Here is a 17,178-nt window from a genome sequence, read left to right as displayed (position 1 = left end):
ATGTTTTTTAGAGTTTCGGTTACTATTGAGCCGGGCCGCTCTGTACTTACAGTTTTTTACCACGAACTGCTTGATTAAGTCACAAAAATATAAAAAAGCATTAGATTTAATTATATTGTATATATTAATAGTTGGAAAAACCTATTCAACGTCTTAAGCTCATAATATTGTTTGAGCAATGAACGTCGGACTTTTTTTTTATCTGATGGCTAGGGGACGGCCATCCATGCCCCCTAGATGAAAATAAAGGACACGCCTATATCCTATCGATATCACAAAACTATGCCAAAGACAGCATCAGATTGAAGCAATAGAATCATTAATGACGGAACTTACAAGAATGTAGGCATTCTGTTATTGTAGTAGCATCGATCAAATAGCCAAAACATATTTTACAAAGAAGATACTCATTCAGGTCACGCAGCAGGATAGGATTGGAAGACATTCTACACATCTGAAAAAAAAAAAAACACACCAGGAAATTCAAAAATTACAATAATAGGCCATAAAATATAACAATTACAAAACGAGTTATTTCAACAACTGAATAAAGTTCCAACCTTTACTGAAATCGAATTGGTTCGACAGATCACCACTGGACAGCAAAAACCCGTATCACACACACACACACACACACACACACACACACACACACACACACACACACACACACACACACACACACACATACATATATATATATATATATATATATATATATATATATATATATATATATATATATACATATATATATATATATATATATATATATATATATATATATATATATATATATATATATATACATATATACATATATATATATATATATATATATATATATATATATATATATATATATATATATATATATATATATATATATATATATATATATATATAATAGCTGTTGGGGTGGCGCTTCGCGCCCCCCCGCGTGCGTAAGTCGTTACGCGCCATTGTAGTTGTGTCCCTGTGTCCCACCTGTGAATAGATATATATATATATATATATATATATATATATATATATATATATATATATATATATATATATATATATATTGCATATAAATAGATTCTCAGGTTTACTGACTCTTGAACATGCAACATATAATTGTCCATGGGAAAAACAATCCGTATTCAGATCTATACGTCATTATTCTAATGATGTGTCCCTGTGTCCCGGTCGTCATTTATATTCCCTGTGTCCCGGTCGTCATTTGTGTCCCGGTGTCCCATTTTGTAATTTCTCTTTGAGTGTCCCGGTCGTCGTTTACATTCCCTGTGTCCCGGTGTCCTGGTCGTCATTTGTGTCCCGGTGTCCCGGTCTGTAATTTCTATTCGAACAATACCTGTGTCCCGATCGTCATTTATATATCCCACCTGTGCCCCCGGCGTCCCCGTTGTAGTTGTGTCCCTGTGTCCCGGTCGTCATTTATATTCCCTGTGTCCCGGTTGTGATTTGTGCTATCTCGGAAAGGGTTTAGGTTAGGAAAATGAAACTTTCAGGGATGATTCTACAGGCTAAAGTATGTCCTGGGAAGGTATTTTAAAGTACCCACCTCTACTACTTCTCCCTCTAGAGGGCCCTGAAATTTGCCTACATGACCGGTTTATACCTATTGCAATTTTGACAAAACAACATTTTACCTTAATTTTCAGTTACTAGTTGCTTTTTCTTTGCCTTTAGTTCCGAAAATGCAAGTCCTGTTATTTGAGTAGAATTTTCAGCCAATCAATGTTTTTTTTTTTTCAAAATTTAAGAAATGTATTTGCATGTCTTTAAAACCTTATAAATGGAATTGAGCAAAGTTATGAAGCTGAAAACAATCTTGTTTTACTTCAATTAAGCCAAAGATCTATTTTGCTAGGTTTCACTTTTATAATACACATATTTTTAAAGGTCATCAAAGGTCAGGGTCCTCTAGAGGGGCAGGAGTAGAGGTAGTTGCTTCAAAATACCTTCCTGGGTCATATTTTAGTCTGTAGATTCATCCCTGAAAGTTTCATTTTCCTAACCTAAACCCTTTCTGAGAAAGCAAGAAGTCATTTAACTAGAATTTTACCACATATATATAATATATATATATATATATATATATATATATATATATATATATATATATATATATATATATATATATATATATATATATACAATTTATATTATATTATGATATACATTGTTTCCATACTGACGAACAAAAATAAAAACAACAAGCGACAGTATTCTTACCATCAAACACATATGTAACACACAATACATGACAAACATACAGAAAATAGGTCCACGACCATTCAGTTGCCTCAGAGCGTAAAAGGATGGACTCCAGGAAGCCCCACCCTAACAGGATAGATGTGATGAATGTCGAGGCTATTGAAAAATTATCCAAAAAGCATCTGTTCCTATTAAAGACAAAATCTATTGAATTTCCCCCTAGGCCGAAACATTTAAATTCCTTTGTTACCTGTGCAAAGGCTATTTTGTCTTATCCACAGTTTTGAAATTTATTCTTGTTGGTCGATTTAAGCAGGATGATATTTCGAAAACACCAAACACAACCAATACATATTTTGTCTTAGCTGGATGTGAAAAAGTAAATCAGCAATATCTAAGCAACAGCTGAGGGTATTAGGTTGAAACTTTCAAAGTATATTGAAGACAGATTAGAAGACAACCTGCCCTCCTTGTCTCTTTATGCGCGCCCCTTCCCTCAACAATAGTGGAAATTTTCTAATTGTCGTTTTATCCAAACTAGTCAAATAGCTATGCCTCAAGGGATGCCTAGCCCCGAACATCCCTGGGGCAAGTATTGTAAATTATGATATTTATTCATTCTTTACGTGCGGGATTTATCCTTCGGTCAAGGGAAAAGTTTCGATTTTGGATGTATCCAAAAAGGCCAAGGATATTAAGGTGAAACACTTCAGAATGTTGAAGGGTATCTTAAACTACATAAAAAGGCACTATGTGCATCCAGTTTATCAAAAAGGCAGATCTTAAGAATAGCTGAGGGTAGTAAGTTGAAACTTTCAGAACATGTTTATAGGGAAGTTATAATGTGGTGGGAGGGCTGCCAGTCCCCTCCAAAGCCCACCAAATAACTACGCCTATGGGGATGACATAACCCTCCACAGCTTTGACAATCAAACACAATCAAACCATGCTATATACATTATGGTTATCAAAAGGGTGTATCAGTCATATCTCGGAAACGACTGAGGGTATTAAGTTGAAACGTACAAGGTATGTTGACGGGGCCCGTTGAAAAGTGATTTGAGGGCTTCAAGCCCCCCTTGCCCTTTTTGATTCCACCTCCCCTCAAAACTGAAGATATTGCTAAAAAGCGATTTTTTTTTTCAAAATAGGCAAAAGATGTAGGAGCTATACCTCTCGGGATGCAAAGCCGCCAAAGCTCACAGAGCAAGGATTACAAAGTTTACCCTTTTTAATTGCAAGACTTATCGTTAGAACGGCTCGGCGACTATCTCGAGAACGGCTAAGGATATTAAGTTTAAACTTTGAGGGTATGCTAAGGGGGATGTTGAAAAATGGTTTGAGGGTAGCCAGTCTTTTTCCGATGTCTTCTTTAGATGCACCCCCCCTCCTACAAGACATCTGATCAAAATTTTGATATGGCCATCTTGTTCAAAATAGTCTAATAACTGTTTTTCCAAGAATAAAACCCCAATCTCTACAGCGTATGGGACAAGCGTTGTACATTACAGAAGTTGCTCATTGCTTATATATAAGAATAGTTGTTGGGATAAGGGGCATGTTTGATCCTCAGCCTCTTAATAGTCTAAGGGTATCAAGGTAAAAAAAAACTTTAGAAAATGGCGAGGGGGTTATAACACATTCGATCTTTCGATAAATATTTATTTTGAAACAAAATAAAAACCCACTACAAGTAGGACGATTGTCAAAAGGGTACAAGAGCAATGTCTCTTCAATGGCTAAGAGCGCTAAATCGAACCTTTAAATTCATGGTGAGAGGGAAGATGAAAAAGGAACGGAGAACAATCAGCCCCATTCTTCTTGTTGTTTTAGATGCTTCCCTTCAGAGAAGTTATTTGGGAGGGGGGCAAGGAGGACAGTTGTCCCTCCAAAAATTTGAAGAAAAAACTATTATATAGCCCATGATACCTAATCAAAATTTTGGAATGGCCATCTTGTTCAAAACAGTTAAATAACTATTCTTCCAGGAATGAAACTCCAATCCCCACAGCGCATGAGGCAAGCGCTGTGAAATACATCATAGCGCATTCTATGATGTACATCATAGAAGTTGCTCATTGTTTATATATAAGATTTATATATATATATATATATATATATATATATATATATATATATATATATAGATTAGTTGTTGGGATAAGGAGGCATGTTTGATCCAGAGCCTCTAAAAAGTCTAAGGGTATCAAAGTAAAAAAAAAAGAAAACTTTAGAAAATAGCAAGGGGGATACAAAACATTCGATCTTTAGATGAAAATTAATTTTAAAACAAAATAAAAACCCATTATTTGTAGGAGGATTGTCAAAAGGGTACAAGAGCAATATCTAAAGAACGGCTAAGAGTACTAAGTTGAACCTTTAAATTCATGTCGAAAGGGAAGTTGAAAAAGGAACGGAGGACAGTCAGCCCCCCATCTTCTTGCTGTTTTAGATGCTCCCCTTCAGAGGCGTTATTTCGGGGGAGGCAAGGGGGACAGTTTTCCATCCAAAACTTTAGAGAAAAAAATATTCTATAGCCATTCCCCTTGACTATATGGATATAGGCTAAACCTCTCTTGTTCCCCAATAAAAATTCTGGAGCCACTCCCCTTTACACTGATAGAAATCTTAAAAAGCCATTTTATTCAAAATAGTCACAAGGTCTAATAGCAACGCTTTACAGTCCGGAGGAAGGATTATAAATCATCCAATTTTTTCCGTTTTTAACATGCAGGATTTATCACTGAAAAAATGGGAATGTTTGATCCTGGGTGCTTCAAAAACACTAAGGGTATTAATATGCAATTTCGGGGATTGAAGGGTGTGTTGGGCTAAGTTAAAACGCGCTATATGCATCCAAGTTATCAAAAAGACGTATCTGCAATATCTTTCGAGGTCATTAAGCTGGAACTTTCAGGGCATGTAGAGAAGAGCTTGAACCTTCAGGGAATGCTGAGGGAGAGGTTAAATTGAATCGCAAAACACTATGTACATCGAGGTTATCAAAACGGGTTGAAGTACATCAAAAACCTCCAATTAGAACTATTTGATTAGAATTGAATATATTAAGTCTTAAACCAGAGACATGAAAATAAACGGTCATTACATTAACCAGAAACAAAGCTTTGGCAATCAAAAATCAACACATATTCATAATAAAACTTTCTAAAAAAAGCAGTTTTCCAAAAAAAAAGGACAGAGCCATATTAAACTTAAAACTGGCAAAAATAAAATCTTATAATAATTCAAACTCAAATCAACCAAAAAATATGATTAAAGCATAAATGAAACCCAAAACAGAGAGAAATTAAAATAAACCTTTTTTCTTGCTGTTTTTAATATTTGGTAAATGACGACTTATACTTACTTACGACACGACTGCCTGTCCATGGATTATTCTTTATGGTTGATTGTGTATGGCTATGCTGTTTGACGTATGTAATTGTATGGATGGGTAGGGTTAAGGCCTCATTCAAGTACTGATATATATTAATTATTAATATAGGAAAACAGTCTTCCTTTTCTCCTTCTGTCTTTTTTTTACGTGTTTATACATATATATATATATATATATATATATATATATATATATATATATATATATATATATATATATATATATATATATATATATATATATATATATATATATATATATATATATATATATATATATATATATATATATATATATGTATGTATATATGTCGCTTGTCTTGTAACCGTAGACAATGTGAACTTCTTCTAATCGCAGATAATGTGAACTTCTTCTTGATGTAATGGCGTTACCATAGGTTCAGTATCACAACCCTGGGAAAAGTACGAATTCTTCCATAAAGGTGTGATCTATTTAGATCGTTTTTGTGGCCGGAAATGTTAATCACCCAGTTTTAAGAAAAACAAAATTACGTAGCCAATTTCAATGCCATGCCGCGATACTCGGCCCGCGAAAGGCTTCCATATATTTATTTTTGTTGTCGCTTGTCTTCTAACTGACGATAACTTGAATTTCTTCTTGATGTTATAGCGTCAGTTAGGTTCAATCCAACCACCCTGAACTACTACAAAGACATACAATTCAAACAAAAAGATATTTTAAATAAATATAAAATTGCTCATTTAAAGAGTATTTTTGTTTTCAATTTGATATATGTAGTCAAATGTCTTCTAGCGGCAGATCTCGCTTACAGACATTAAATAACACATCCCAATATTTAAGTATTATACGAAAAACGCTCGGGAATTGAAGTTTGGTAAACGCTATTGAAATATACCTAAGTAAGATAAAAATATAATAGTTTAGAAACAAATTTGGACTAAATATTTGCACATTAAGAGGGGTGGAGGTAGTGTATAGCATATATTAAATACCTAACCTAAACAAATATCCCCAAAATCCCATTACTTGATCTCGAGTCACTTTATATTCTTTCGTGTGAATTTTTTACTTTTTCTCAGCTTCATGGTGACCTCCTCTATCCCCTAAGTGTTCCGCCATCTTTCACCTCTGATCAAAATAATTATAATCTTCGCAATACTAAAATCATATTCAAGCTCCTTTTACTCCTCGTGTAAGGTCCGATTTTAATCCTTTAATTGCGAGTCATATTGTGTGGAAGAAGTTGCCTGAATCAGCTCAAAGATACCATTCATTCGGTTTGTTCAAAAAAAAAAAAATGTTAAAAATTCTTTGGCTTATTAGAAGTTATTTTATCTATTTTTTTTCCATATATATATAATGAAAAGAGAAATCACCAATGCAACAGCACAAACCCATTAAATATATATATATATATATATATATATATATATATATATATATATATATATATATATATATATATATATATATATATATATATATATATATATATATATATATATATATATATATATATTTATATCTGGCACGTACGCAGGGGGGGGGCCTTCGGGCCCCCCCCCGAAATTTTGTGAAATGTTTAATTTCCCCATGGTTTCTTGGGATTTCTGGCAAAAGTAGGACATTAATTAAGAATCTAGATACATGTGTGAAGCCTTTTTGGGGGGATTTTACAGCATGCAATTATTCAGTCAAGTCACTGCCCAATTATTAACCCATTTTTTGTCAAACTTTATACCCTCTTTGAAGTAATTAGCCATTGTACTGTTATTTTTTTTTTGTAAAGACAGTTTGCTTTCCAGAGCAAAATAAAATTTTTATCAGCTTTTTGGATATTAGGGCATTTATCCCCCATTTTCATATATATATATATATATATATATATATATATATATATATATATATATATATATATATATATATATATATATATATATATATATATATATATATATATATATATATATATATATATATATATATATTATTTATTATTATTATTATTTCATTGGAGTTTATTTAATCTACTGATCTAATTAATCAATTTAGTCTATTCAGTTTTGTTTTCCATAGTTTTTATTTTATTCATATTTTCTTTTCTTCTCCATTTTGCTCTTCTCTCTGTGAGTAAGTCATTATTTTAACTTTATTTTTCGTCTCTGAGTAAGTGACTCGTTTATCTTCCCCATCTTTACAGGCCAAAGAGCCTTGTAAGAAATAGTAAAATGTAATATTGTATGTGTATTTCATGATGAATAAATATTATCTTATCTTAAAAAAACTCATTCTAACCTGACCAAAATACCAACTTAATGTTTAATTACAATATAGCTATCCATGGTCAGACACAATAGTCTATCACTATACATTGCAAACTAAACGGGATGAAAACCGGGTAATATCTCGAGTGTTTCTCGTATCAAACAGTTCGTGGTAACGATCTGTAGTAAGGAGCGACGCGGCTCAATAGTAACCAAAACCCTAAAAGATGGAAAATTGATATCAATAGTTACATCATAGGAATAGCATTTTAAAGCTGATTTTAAATATATAAGTTTAATCAAGTTTAGTCTTATCCATCAAAAGTTACGAGCCTGAGAAAATTTGCCTCATTTACGAAAATAGGGGAAAACAACCCCTAAAAGTCAATAAATCTTAACAAAAATCACACCATCAGATTCAGCGTATAAGAGAACACTTCTATAGAAGTTTCAAGCTCTTATCAACAAAAATGTGGATGTATTTTTTGCCAGAAGGCAGATCACGGATGCGTGTTTATTTGTTTGTTTGTTTTTGTTTTTTTTTTTTCCAGGGATGATCGTATCGACCCAGTGGTCCTAGAATCTCGCGAGAGGGTTCATTCTAATGGAAATTAATAGTTCTAGTGCCCTTTTTAAGTGACCGAAAAAATTGGAGGGCACCTAGGCCCCCTCCCACGCAAATTATTTTTCCAAAGTCACCAAATCAAAATTCTGAGATAGCCATTTTATTCAGCGTAATCAAAAAACCTTATAAATATGTCTTTGGGGACGACTTATTCCCCCAAAGTCCCCATGGGAGGGGGGCCACAGGTTATAAACTTTGACCAGTGCTTACATATAGTAATGATTATTTGGAAGTGTACAGATGTTTTCAGGGGTATTTTTAGGTTGTGGGGGGGATTGATAAGATAGGGATATGTTGGGGAAACTTTCCTTGGGGGAATTTGTCATGGGGGAAGAACGTTTGGGGGAGCGAAGGATTCTCTAGCATTATTTAAAAAAACAATGAAAAAATAAATCCGAAATTTTTTTTTTCAACTGAAAGTAAGGAGAAGCATTAAAACTTAAAACGAACAGAAATTATTACGCATATGATGGGCTCAGCTCCTCCAAATACCTCACTCTTTACGCTAAAGTATTTTTAGTAATTTCAACTATTTATTCTACGACTTTTGCGATTCATGGGTCATTCTTAAGAAATTGGGACACAATTTAAGCTTTAGGTTAAAGAACGAGGTACTGACGAGGGGGTGAAACCCTTCAAATACGTAATAAAAGTACGAGAATACAAAAGTTCGTTACGTAAGCTAATTTGTAAGTTACGTATATCTTTTACTAATAAAAACATTCTTAAAAAATCAAAAGTTCTAGTTACCTTTATAAGTAACCAAAAAATCGGAGGGAAACTAGGCCTCCTCCACCGCTCCTTTTTTTTCTCAAAATCAAACGATCAAAACTATGAGAAAGCCATTTAGCCAAAAAAAATCAATATGCAAATTTCGTTTTAATTATTCATCTGCGGAGAGCTAAAATCAAAACATGCGTTGATTCAAGAACGTTTAGAAATTAAATATAAAAAAAAACAATTTTTTTTAACGGAAAGTAAGGAGCGACATTAAAACTTAAAACGAACAGAAATTACTTCGTATATGAAAGGGGCTGCTTCCTCATCAACGCCCCGCTCTTTACGCTAAAGTTTTTTACTGTTTTAAAAAGTAGAGTTAAGAGAAAGAGTCAAACTTTAGCGTAAAGAGCGGGGCGTTGATGAGGAAGCAGCCCCTTTCACATACAAAGTAATTTCTGTTCCTTTTAAGTTTTAATGTCGCTCCTTATTCTCCGTTAAAAAAAAAATTATTTAGTAAAACGTAGGAACCCACGTTCGTAACTCAATTGTAATTTTCGGCAAAGCAGTCAGTCACCATGTGCAATTTCACATGCGTCATAGATACTAAAAACTATACGACCACTCCTGAGACGGAAATTATGTAATTTATATACATACCTATATGCATATATATATATATATATATATATATATATATATATATATATATATATATATATATATATATATATATATATATATATATATATATATATATATATATATATATATATATATATATATATATATATATATATATATATTGCTCGTTTTTTCATAGGCATATATTTTGGGGGTGATACCTAACACGGGGATACCATAGGGAATTTATGGCAGGCACGCCACTTGCCTGGGTAGAGAATTTAAAGTGCCGAAACCCTATAGGCAAGTATGTATTCTCCTGATGAGCCTTTGTGTTTGATTGTTGCTTCTGAATTATTTATCTTTTTTTCGTTTTTATTTATTGTTTTTAATGTTTGGTAAATGAAGACTTATACTTACTGAGAGACAGACTGCCTGTCCATGGATTATTCTTTATGGTTGATTGTGTATGGCTATGCTGTTTGACCTATGTGATTGTATGGATGAGTAGGGTTAAGGCCTCATTCAAGTGCTGATCTATATTAATTATTAATGTAGGAAAACAGTCTTCCTTTTCTCCTTCTGTCTTCCTTTTTTTTCTATGTGTTTGTGCTGTTGCGTTGGTGATTTCTTTTTTCATTATATCAAACTAACAATACACGGTTTTCTTTTTGTAAAGTTTAAGAAGATATGGGTGTTGTCAGCCAAACTACTTTTAATTTTTGCCCATTTTGAGTTTGACTATTTTTTTTTTTGACCGTTTACGTATCTCTAAATGCTCGTAATCACAATGTAAATCCGAGCACGTCGTCAGATATCAGTCCACCTTGATGTTGGGCATAAAGTACCTTCCTACTACTTCTGACAACTCACTGCAGCACCAAACCGCCCGAGGCAAACACAGCTAAACAGACTCTTCCTTACTCCCAATCTATTCAAAGCATCTCTGTTTACATCCTCCCAAGCAGTTCCAATTTCCGTTAAATCTTCCATTATGGCATCCTACCGCCCTTTAGAGGAAGACCTGCTTTTCGTTTGGTCCTAGATGGTTGGCTGACAAGCAGGATCTTGGACAATCAGTCATACTTCATCCGCAAAATTTTGCGGATGGAAGCAAAATTTTGCCTGGGAAAATTTTTATGCTGTTAGCACGCCGAAATTACTATAGACTTTAACAGAAATAATTGATAAATGCTTTGAATTGAAAAAATCTTAAATATACATAAATATCCCAAACGGTCAAATCACATAAGGTTAATCCAATGAGAAAGAAAATAATCTGTTTGCCCCATAGCAGGTGCCCAGTATATCAATAATTGTAGCAGCCAAAAAAGAGGAAATATAGCCTAGTACAAACATGTGTGATGTTTTTACATTATCCACAAGTAAAATGTTCCTTTTGAGGGGTGAGATTTGAGATACATATATACCACCTAAACTTGATAGTCCTATCAGAATGGATCAATGATATAAATAAACGTGAAATTCTTACACAAAACAAATCCATACTTAGCTTTAGAAAATGCGGGGATTGTCGAACTTAGTTGTTTTCCTGGTGTCGATAGGTATCCAAGAAAACACCTCAAAGGGGCGTGCCATCCTTTACATAAAACCCTCTACTCGGGAGAAATATATGTATATAAATAAGTATATTCAAACTTTCGTTTCCCGCATGTGACAAAAATTGATCTGGCTTGCCCACCCCATCTTCCCAAAAAACCACCAGCCTTTAAACAAAATATGACAAGGGTTTTAAACAGCTGGCCGAGAGGCTATTATAGTCCCCTCTCCTTTAGCTCAAAATATTACGCGCTGTTGATACATCGGCGCCGCAAATCGCGCCCCAAAAAACCTTTATACCGCATACTCAATGGATAAAGGATCCATATCTTCATCCCTGATTTAAAGTACTATCTATTGGGACTGAAAATATTCCAGTATCTTCATAAAGACTTAACCGAATAATGGGTTGACCTATCAGATAGAAAGAAATTTGAAATGACCATTATTGTAGATGACCTTACTAGCTACAAACCTGTTTTTCTCCCTGGGCAAGACAAATTTTCAGGCAAACAGCTTAAGTCCAAGTATCCCGCTAGAGCACGAGAAAAATGCGAATATCATAAAAGAGTTGAAGTCGTTAGGACTGGAAGTGGAGTCAGGCGGTGACGCTTAGCACATTAAGGAATTGGCTTGAGCAAACACAATTCGATCGATGAAATAATTCTTTAGATGAATGATCAGCTGGTTCAGAGTAGGACGAACTGCTAAGAAGGAGTCCAAGTTCAGCCCATAACATTTAAGGGTTGGAGTCGGAGTCACGCCAGCAAAGCTTGAAGAACTTGGAGTCAACTCTCTTAATATTCGGAAAGTAAGCTGGATCCAAAAAATCGATATTTTTATGGGACAGACATTAGCCTAATAGTTTACCAACTCTATAGCCTTGCATGATGCAGAGACGGCAATATTTTTAATTCCGCCAATTTCAACCATCGTTAATGATGGCACACATATCAGATAACAATGGGAGAGCCTATAAATACTTAGGCATATGGTAAAACTTTTGCTTTAAACGCGTGATATATTTTCATTTAAATCTACAGAAAATATGAGTGGTTAGCCAGTTTTGAAAGAAACATCGCAAACAATTGAATTCTGCAAAATTTGTAACACCTATCAGATTTTAGTGACAAGATGGATAGGTAAAAATACCTTGAAAATGCGAATCTAAGAAGGTTGTTGTGTAATATATATACCCGGATATTATCTAATTTCACTTGGAAACAGCCAATGTTTCAAAGAGCTTTCAAGCTCATATAGGGCTATATCACTAATAATGCAAACATACCTGACAGCTAATTATACATATGTAATTTGACGACTAGAAAGCAATTTTTCGCCTTAATTATTTATAGAAGCTTAGAAAAGAACGGAAAAGAGAGATAAATACCCCGGGTAAACGTAGACGCTTCTAATCTGCTATGGTATTCGCTGAAATGTGATGAAAAAATAAAAAAAATCCGGAAGTAGTTTCTTCTTGGCAATACAGACCAAAAAGTCGATAAGGAAAACATAGCCATCTGACGAGTTCAATAAAAAGCTAAGAAATCTTTTAAGATTATGAGAATAGACTTCTCTATTCATTGAACTAGGTCTCGGAAGAACCAAAATGTCCCTTCGGTAGTTAAAACAAGCAATTGATAATATGTAGGCTACAAGTCGTACCATATTGACACTACTCACAACCTAGTTAGGCAAGCTAAATCAGTACCGTAATAGAATCTTGTACATATTTACTCTTCTGGTATAAAGGTGATTGAAAATCAATACACAAATGAAACGAACATTCAAAATTGGACGGAGAACAATATTGGATTGGATGATAGAACTAACATAATGCGTAACCAATGCAGGGGCAGATCTACAGCAAAATATAGAGGGGGGAGGTGGGCAATGTGTCAAGGGCTCCAGCATGCAAAATCTTGGAGGGGGGCAATGTGTCAAGGGCATCAGCATGCAAAATCTTGGGGGGGGGTGCAATTTGACAATGGCGCCAATAATTGACTAAATTGACAAATTCATTTTAAAAAAAGTGAAAAGTAGAAAAAACCAAGAAATGAGGGTGCCAGAAAACGTTTGGAGCGGAGAGAGCAGCCCCTGGAACCACCAGCAGGGCTCTCTCAGAATTCACCTACATTAGAGTCCTGTATAAACTAATCAAGCATCTCTAGAGGGTGGGTAACAAACTTACTAAGTGTTTCCTGCCAGATTTTGGTGTGAAATTTGGAGTTATTTTTTCCCCTTTGTAGTGGAATTTTTCTAATTGATTTTCTTAGCATAAAAATTTAGGGGAGAAAATCAATGCAGGATTACAGTGGTATTGTCAGAGAGATAATCGTCCTATTCATCGTCTTAAAAGGTATGCTCTATTTTCATTTAAATCTAAGGTAAATATTAGTGGTTGGAATGTAAATATTTCTGAAGGAAATGTGGTAAACAAATAGAAGTGATACCATTAAGAAGAGGATACTAAGGGGAACTAATGATAGTACTTCTAATTGCTTAGCATTATTCTTTTAGTGGTGGCCAACCGCAAAACATTTACCAAATCTAGGCTACTCTTATATTACTATAATGTTTAGCACATAAAATGCCATTCACAAGAGTATTACCAAATAGCCAAATCCATGCACTTTAGATAGAAAAAACTCTAGATAAAAGGATTAATGCTACTGAAAACTGGTTACTTGGAAGAATGAATCTTCTAGGAGTAAATTTAGTCTAGCTTCTATTAGACCGTAGGAAGGTTTTTTTAAGCTCTTACTCTGCTCCTTCAGATTTTTCTAACGTCTAGAGAATTGTATAGAAGACAAATCCTTGCTTGTCATAGCTTTAAGAAAAATGTTTGTGCAGTCTTGAAGCTATGCAAATGCATAGCTTGAATCTATTCTTTAAATTTAAGTTTTGGAGGCACAACTCAATATTTAAGCAGGATTTTCAACAAGTTTGGGATTTATTTTCGAATTGAAATTTTTTCTCTAAGTCATTTCAAATCGTGTAAATGGAGATTTAGGAAAGTTATAAGACTCAAAACACTATGTTCGAAGTTCCTTGTACTGTAGATCCATTTCTGAAAGTTTCAGTTGATTAAACAAAACTTTGAACCTAAAAACAGTTTTGTTGTATGCACCAATTTTACCAGCTGTGATACGTTTACCGGTTTCACTTTTATAAAATAATGATTTTTAAAGGTCAGTACCCTCTACAGGGAGAAGGGGTGGAGGTATATACTTAAAAAATACCTTCCCAGGACATAATTTAATCTGTAGACCCATCCCTGAAAATTTCATATTCCTATCCTAACCCCTTTCCAAGGTAACTAAACTAGAATTTACTCAAAAAACGTCCTTCATATAGAACTACATACTAAAATACCCCTAGCCTATGTACAAAATAAAATTACATACAAAATTACACAGTTATTGTTTAGTCCGACATGAATCTTTACTTGTAAAGGTTTTAACTCAAACTGCAAAAGTTGGCTGGTTTTCCCGCTTTCCTTGATATTTAACGAGCCATCTCATTTTTGATTGGTCAATATTGTGACGTTACTGGATTTCAACCAATGGGGAAAATATAAAATTTAAAGGCCAACAGCTACTGGTTAGCAAACATACAATAGACAAATATCCGGGAGATTAATTAAGATACCACCTGTGATCTGTCTAACAGACAACCCGAGGCTTTATCTTTGAAGAGATTGTAATCGACTGCAGAGCTGGATAATAAACTAACCTGATCTTAGGGGGGGGGGTGGTCTCCCAAGATTTCACTCTTGATTCACCTATGTGTTTTCTTACAGATGCCAAATATAAACTCAAACAGCGAAACAGAAGTATAATTAGTGGTAATTTAAATCAATTGTCCAGTGTCATATCAAAGGTGACTGTTGTCATGTGTGTTTTCGGTGAATTTTTCGGTTTACAGAATATTAAGATAGCTAAGAAATAGACGTATCCTAGGAATCAGAATTTCCTCTTGGATCCAAGTACAACATTAGTTTCAATCGCAAATCCTTCCCACCTCTACTACGACTGTCAAGTAAATATAACCCCAACTGTTGAAACGAATTTTCACTACCTGAGTCTTTTCTTCAATTAGGCTAATTCTGGAAAGTTTGTTTCACAAAAGCATTTTCCCAAAGAAAAATAAGAAGCCACATTAAACCAAAGATGGGCAGAAATATATTTAAATAACTTTTTAGCGCAAATATACCATAAATCGTCATCAACAAATAAATGAAATCCAAAACAAACAGTAATTACAATAAATAGCCGATTTCAAAACAAAACGAGCAAAAACTAAGAGAAGTAGGACTGACGCCCCATTAGCTTCTAAACACCAGAGCATAACTTGAACTTTGCTGCAAAAATTCTTACTTCAACCTGTGTATTTATTTCTTGTAATATTGAAAAAAAAAATCACCATCAAAACAAAGATTACTGGAAAAATGATTGTGATTTCATAGTTTATATATATATATAACTATAGTTATATATATATATATATATATATATATATATATATATATATATATATATATATATATATATATATATATATATATATATATATATATATATATATGTATATATATATATATATATATATATATATATATATATATATATATATATATATATATATATATATATATATATATATATCTATATATATAAAAATAAGTTGTCTGTGTGTGGATCTGTGTGTGGATCAGGTGACGTCATGTTTGTCCGCATATGACGTCTGAATTATTTCACACTAATACAAAAGAAGAAAAAAACTAAAAAAGGTAAAAACTACAAAAAAAACTAAAAAGAAAAAAAAACTAAAAAAGCTAAAAAACTAAAAAAAAACTAAAAAAAGGTAAAAATCTAATAACTAAAAAAAAACTGAAAAAATAAAAAAAGGCAAAAACTACAAAAAAATAAAAACTAATAAAAAAACTAAAAAAGCTAAAAAACTAAAAAAACTAAAAAAAAATAAAAAAAAGGTAAAAAACTAAAAAAAACTAAAAACTAAAAAAGAAAAAAACTAAAAAAAAGGAAAAAACTGAAAAATAAAAGAGAAAAAGAAAACTAAAAAAATATTAATAAATATAAAAAATATAAATATAAATATAATATAAATTAGCAATCAACAAAGCACCGAGACACAAATGACGACCGGGACACAGGGAGTATAAATGACGACCAGGACATAAGTAAAAAAAAAAAAACTAAAAAAACTAAAAAAATGGTAAAAACTACAAAAAAACTAAAAACTAATAAAAAAACTAAAAAATCTAAAAATCTAAATAAACTAAAAAAGAAAAAAAAGAAAAAAGGAAAAAAATAAAGGAGAAAAACAAAACTAAAAAACGAATGTATATACAGACCGGGACACCGGGATACAAATGACGACCGGGACACAGGGAATATAAATGACGACCGGGACACAGGGACACAACTACAATGGGGACGCCGGGGGCACAGGGGGATATAAATGACGACCGGGACACCGGGACACAAGGAATATAAATGACGCCCGGGACACTCAAAGAGAAATCACAGACTGGAACACCGGGACACAAATGACGACCGGGACACAGGGAATATAAATGACGACCGGGACACAGGGACATAACTACAAAGGGGACGCCGGGGTGCACAGGGGGATATATAAATGACGATGGCGACTCAGGGAATGGTCGATTAGCAATCACCATCAACAAAGCTCAAGGGCAATCATTAGAATCATGAGGTATAGATCTGAATACGGATTGTTTTCCCATGGACCATTATATG

General features: G+C 33.4%; 1 protein-coding gene across 1 annotated transcript in view; it reads right to left on the bottom strand.

Annotated features, from left to right (window-relative positions):
* Positions 1 to 14,849, bottom strand: part of LOC136027573 (polycomb group protein Psc-like) — a 99,795-nt gene extending 84,946 nt beyond the window's left edge. Inside the window, exons 1-2 of the mRNA XM_065704953.1 lie at positions 14,800 to 14,849; positions 337 to 446 (exon numbers count right to left, since the gene is read on the bottom strand). Coding sequence (XP_065561025.1) covers positions 337 to 445 — 109 coding nt within the window. The 5' untranslated portion in view covers position 446; positions 14,800 to 14,849. The remainder of the gene's footprint in view (positions 1 to 336; positions 447 to 14,799) is intronic.
* Positions 14,850 to 17,178: the final 2,329 nt, after the last annotated feature.

The sequence above is a fragment of the Artemia franciscana genome, chromosome 5 (genome assembly GCF_032884065.1).
Source record: "Artemia franciscana chromosome 5, ASM3288406v1, whole genome shotgun sequence".
NCBI classification, from domain to species: domain Eukaryota; kingdom Metazoa; phylum Arthropoda; class Branchiopoda; order Anostraca; family Artemiidae; genus Artemia; species Artemia franciscana.
Note: the sequence above shows the minus strand (reverse complement) of the source record. Positions and strands in the feature narration are given on the sequence as shown.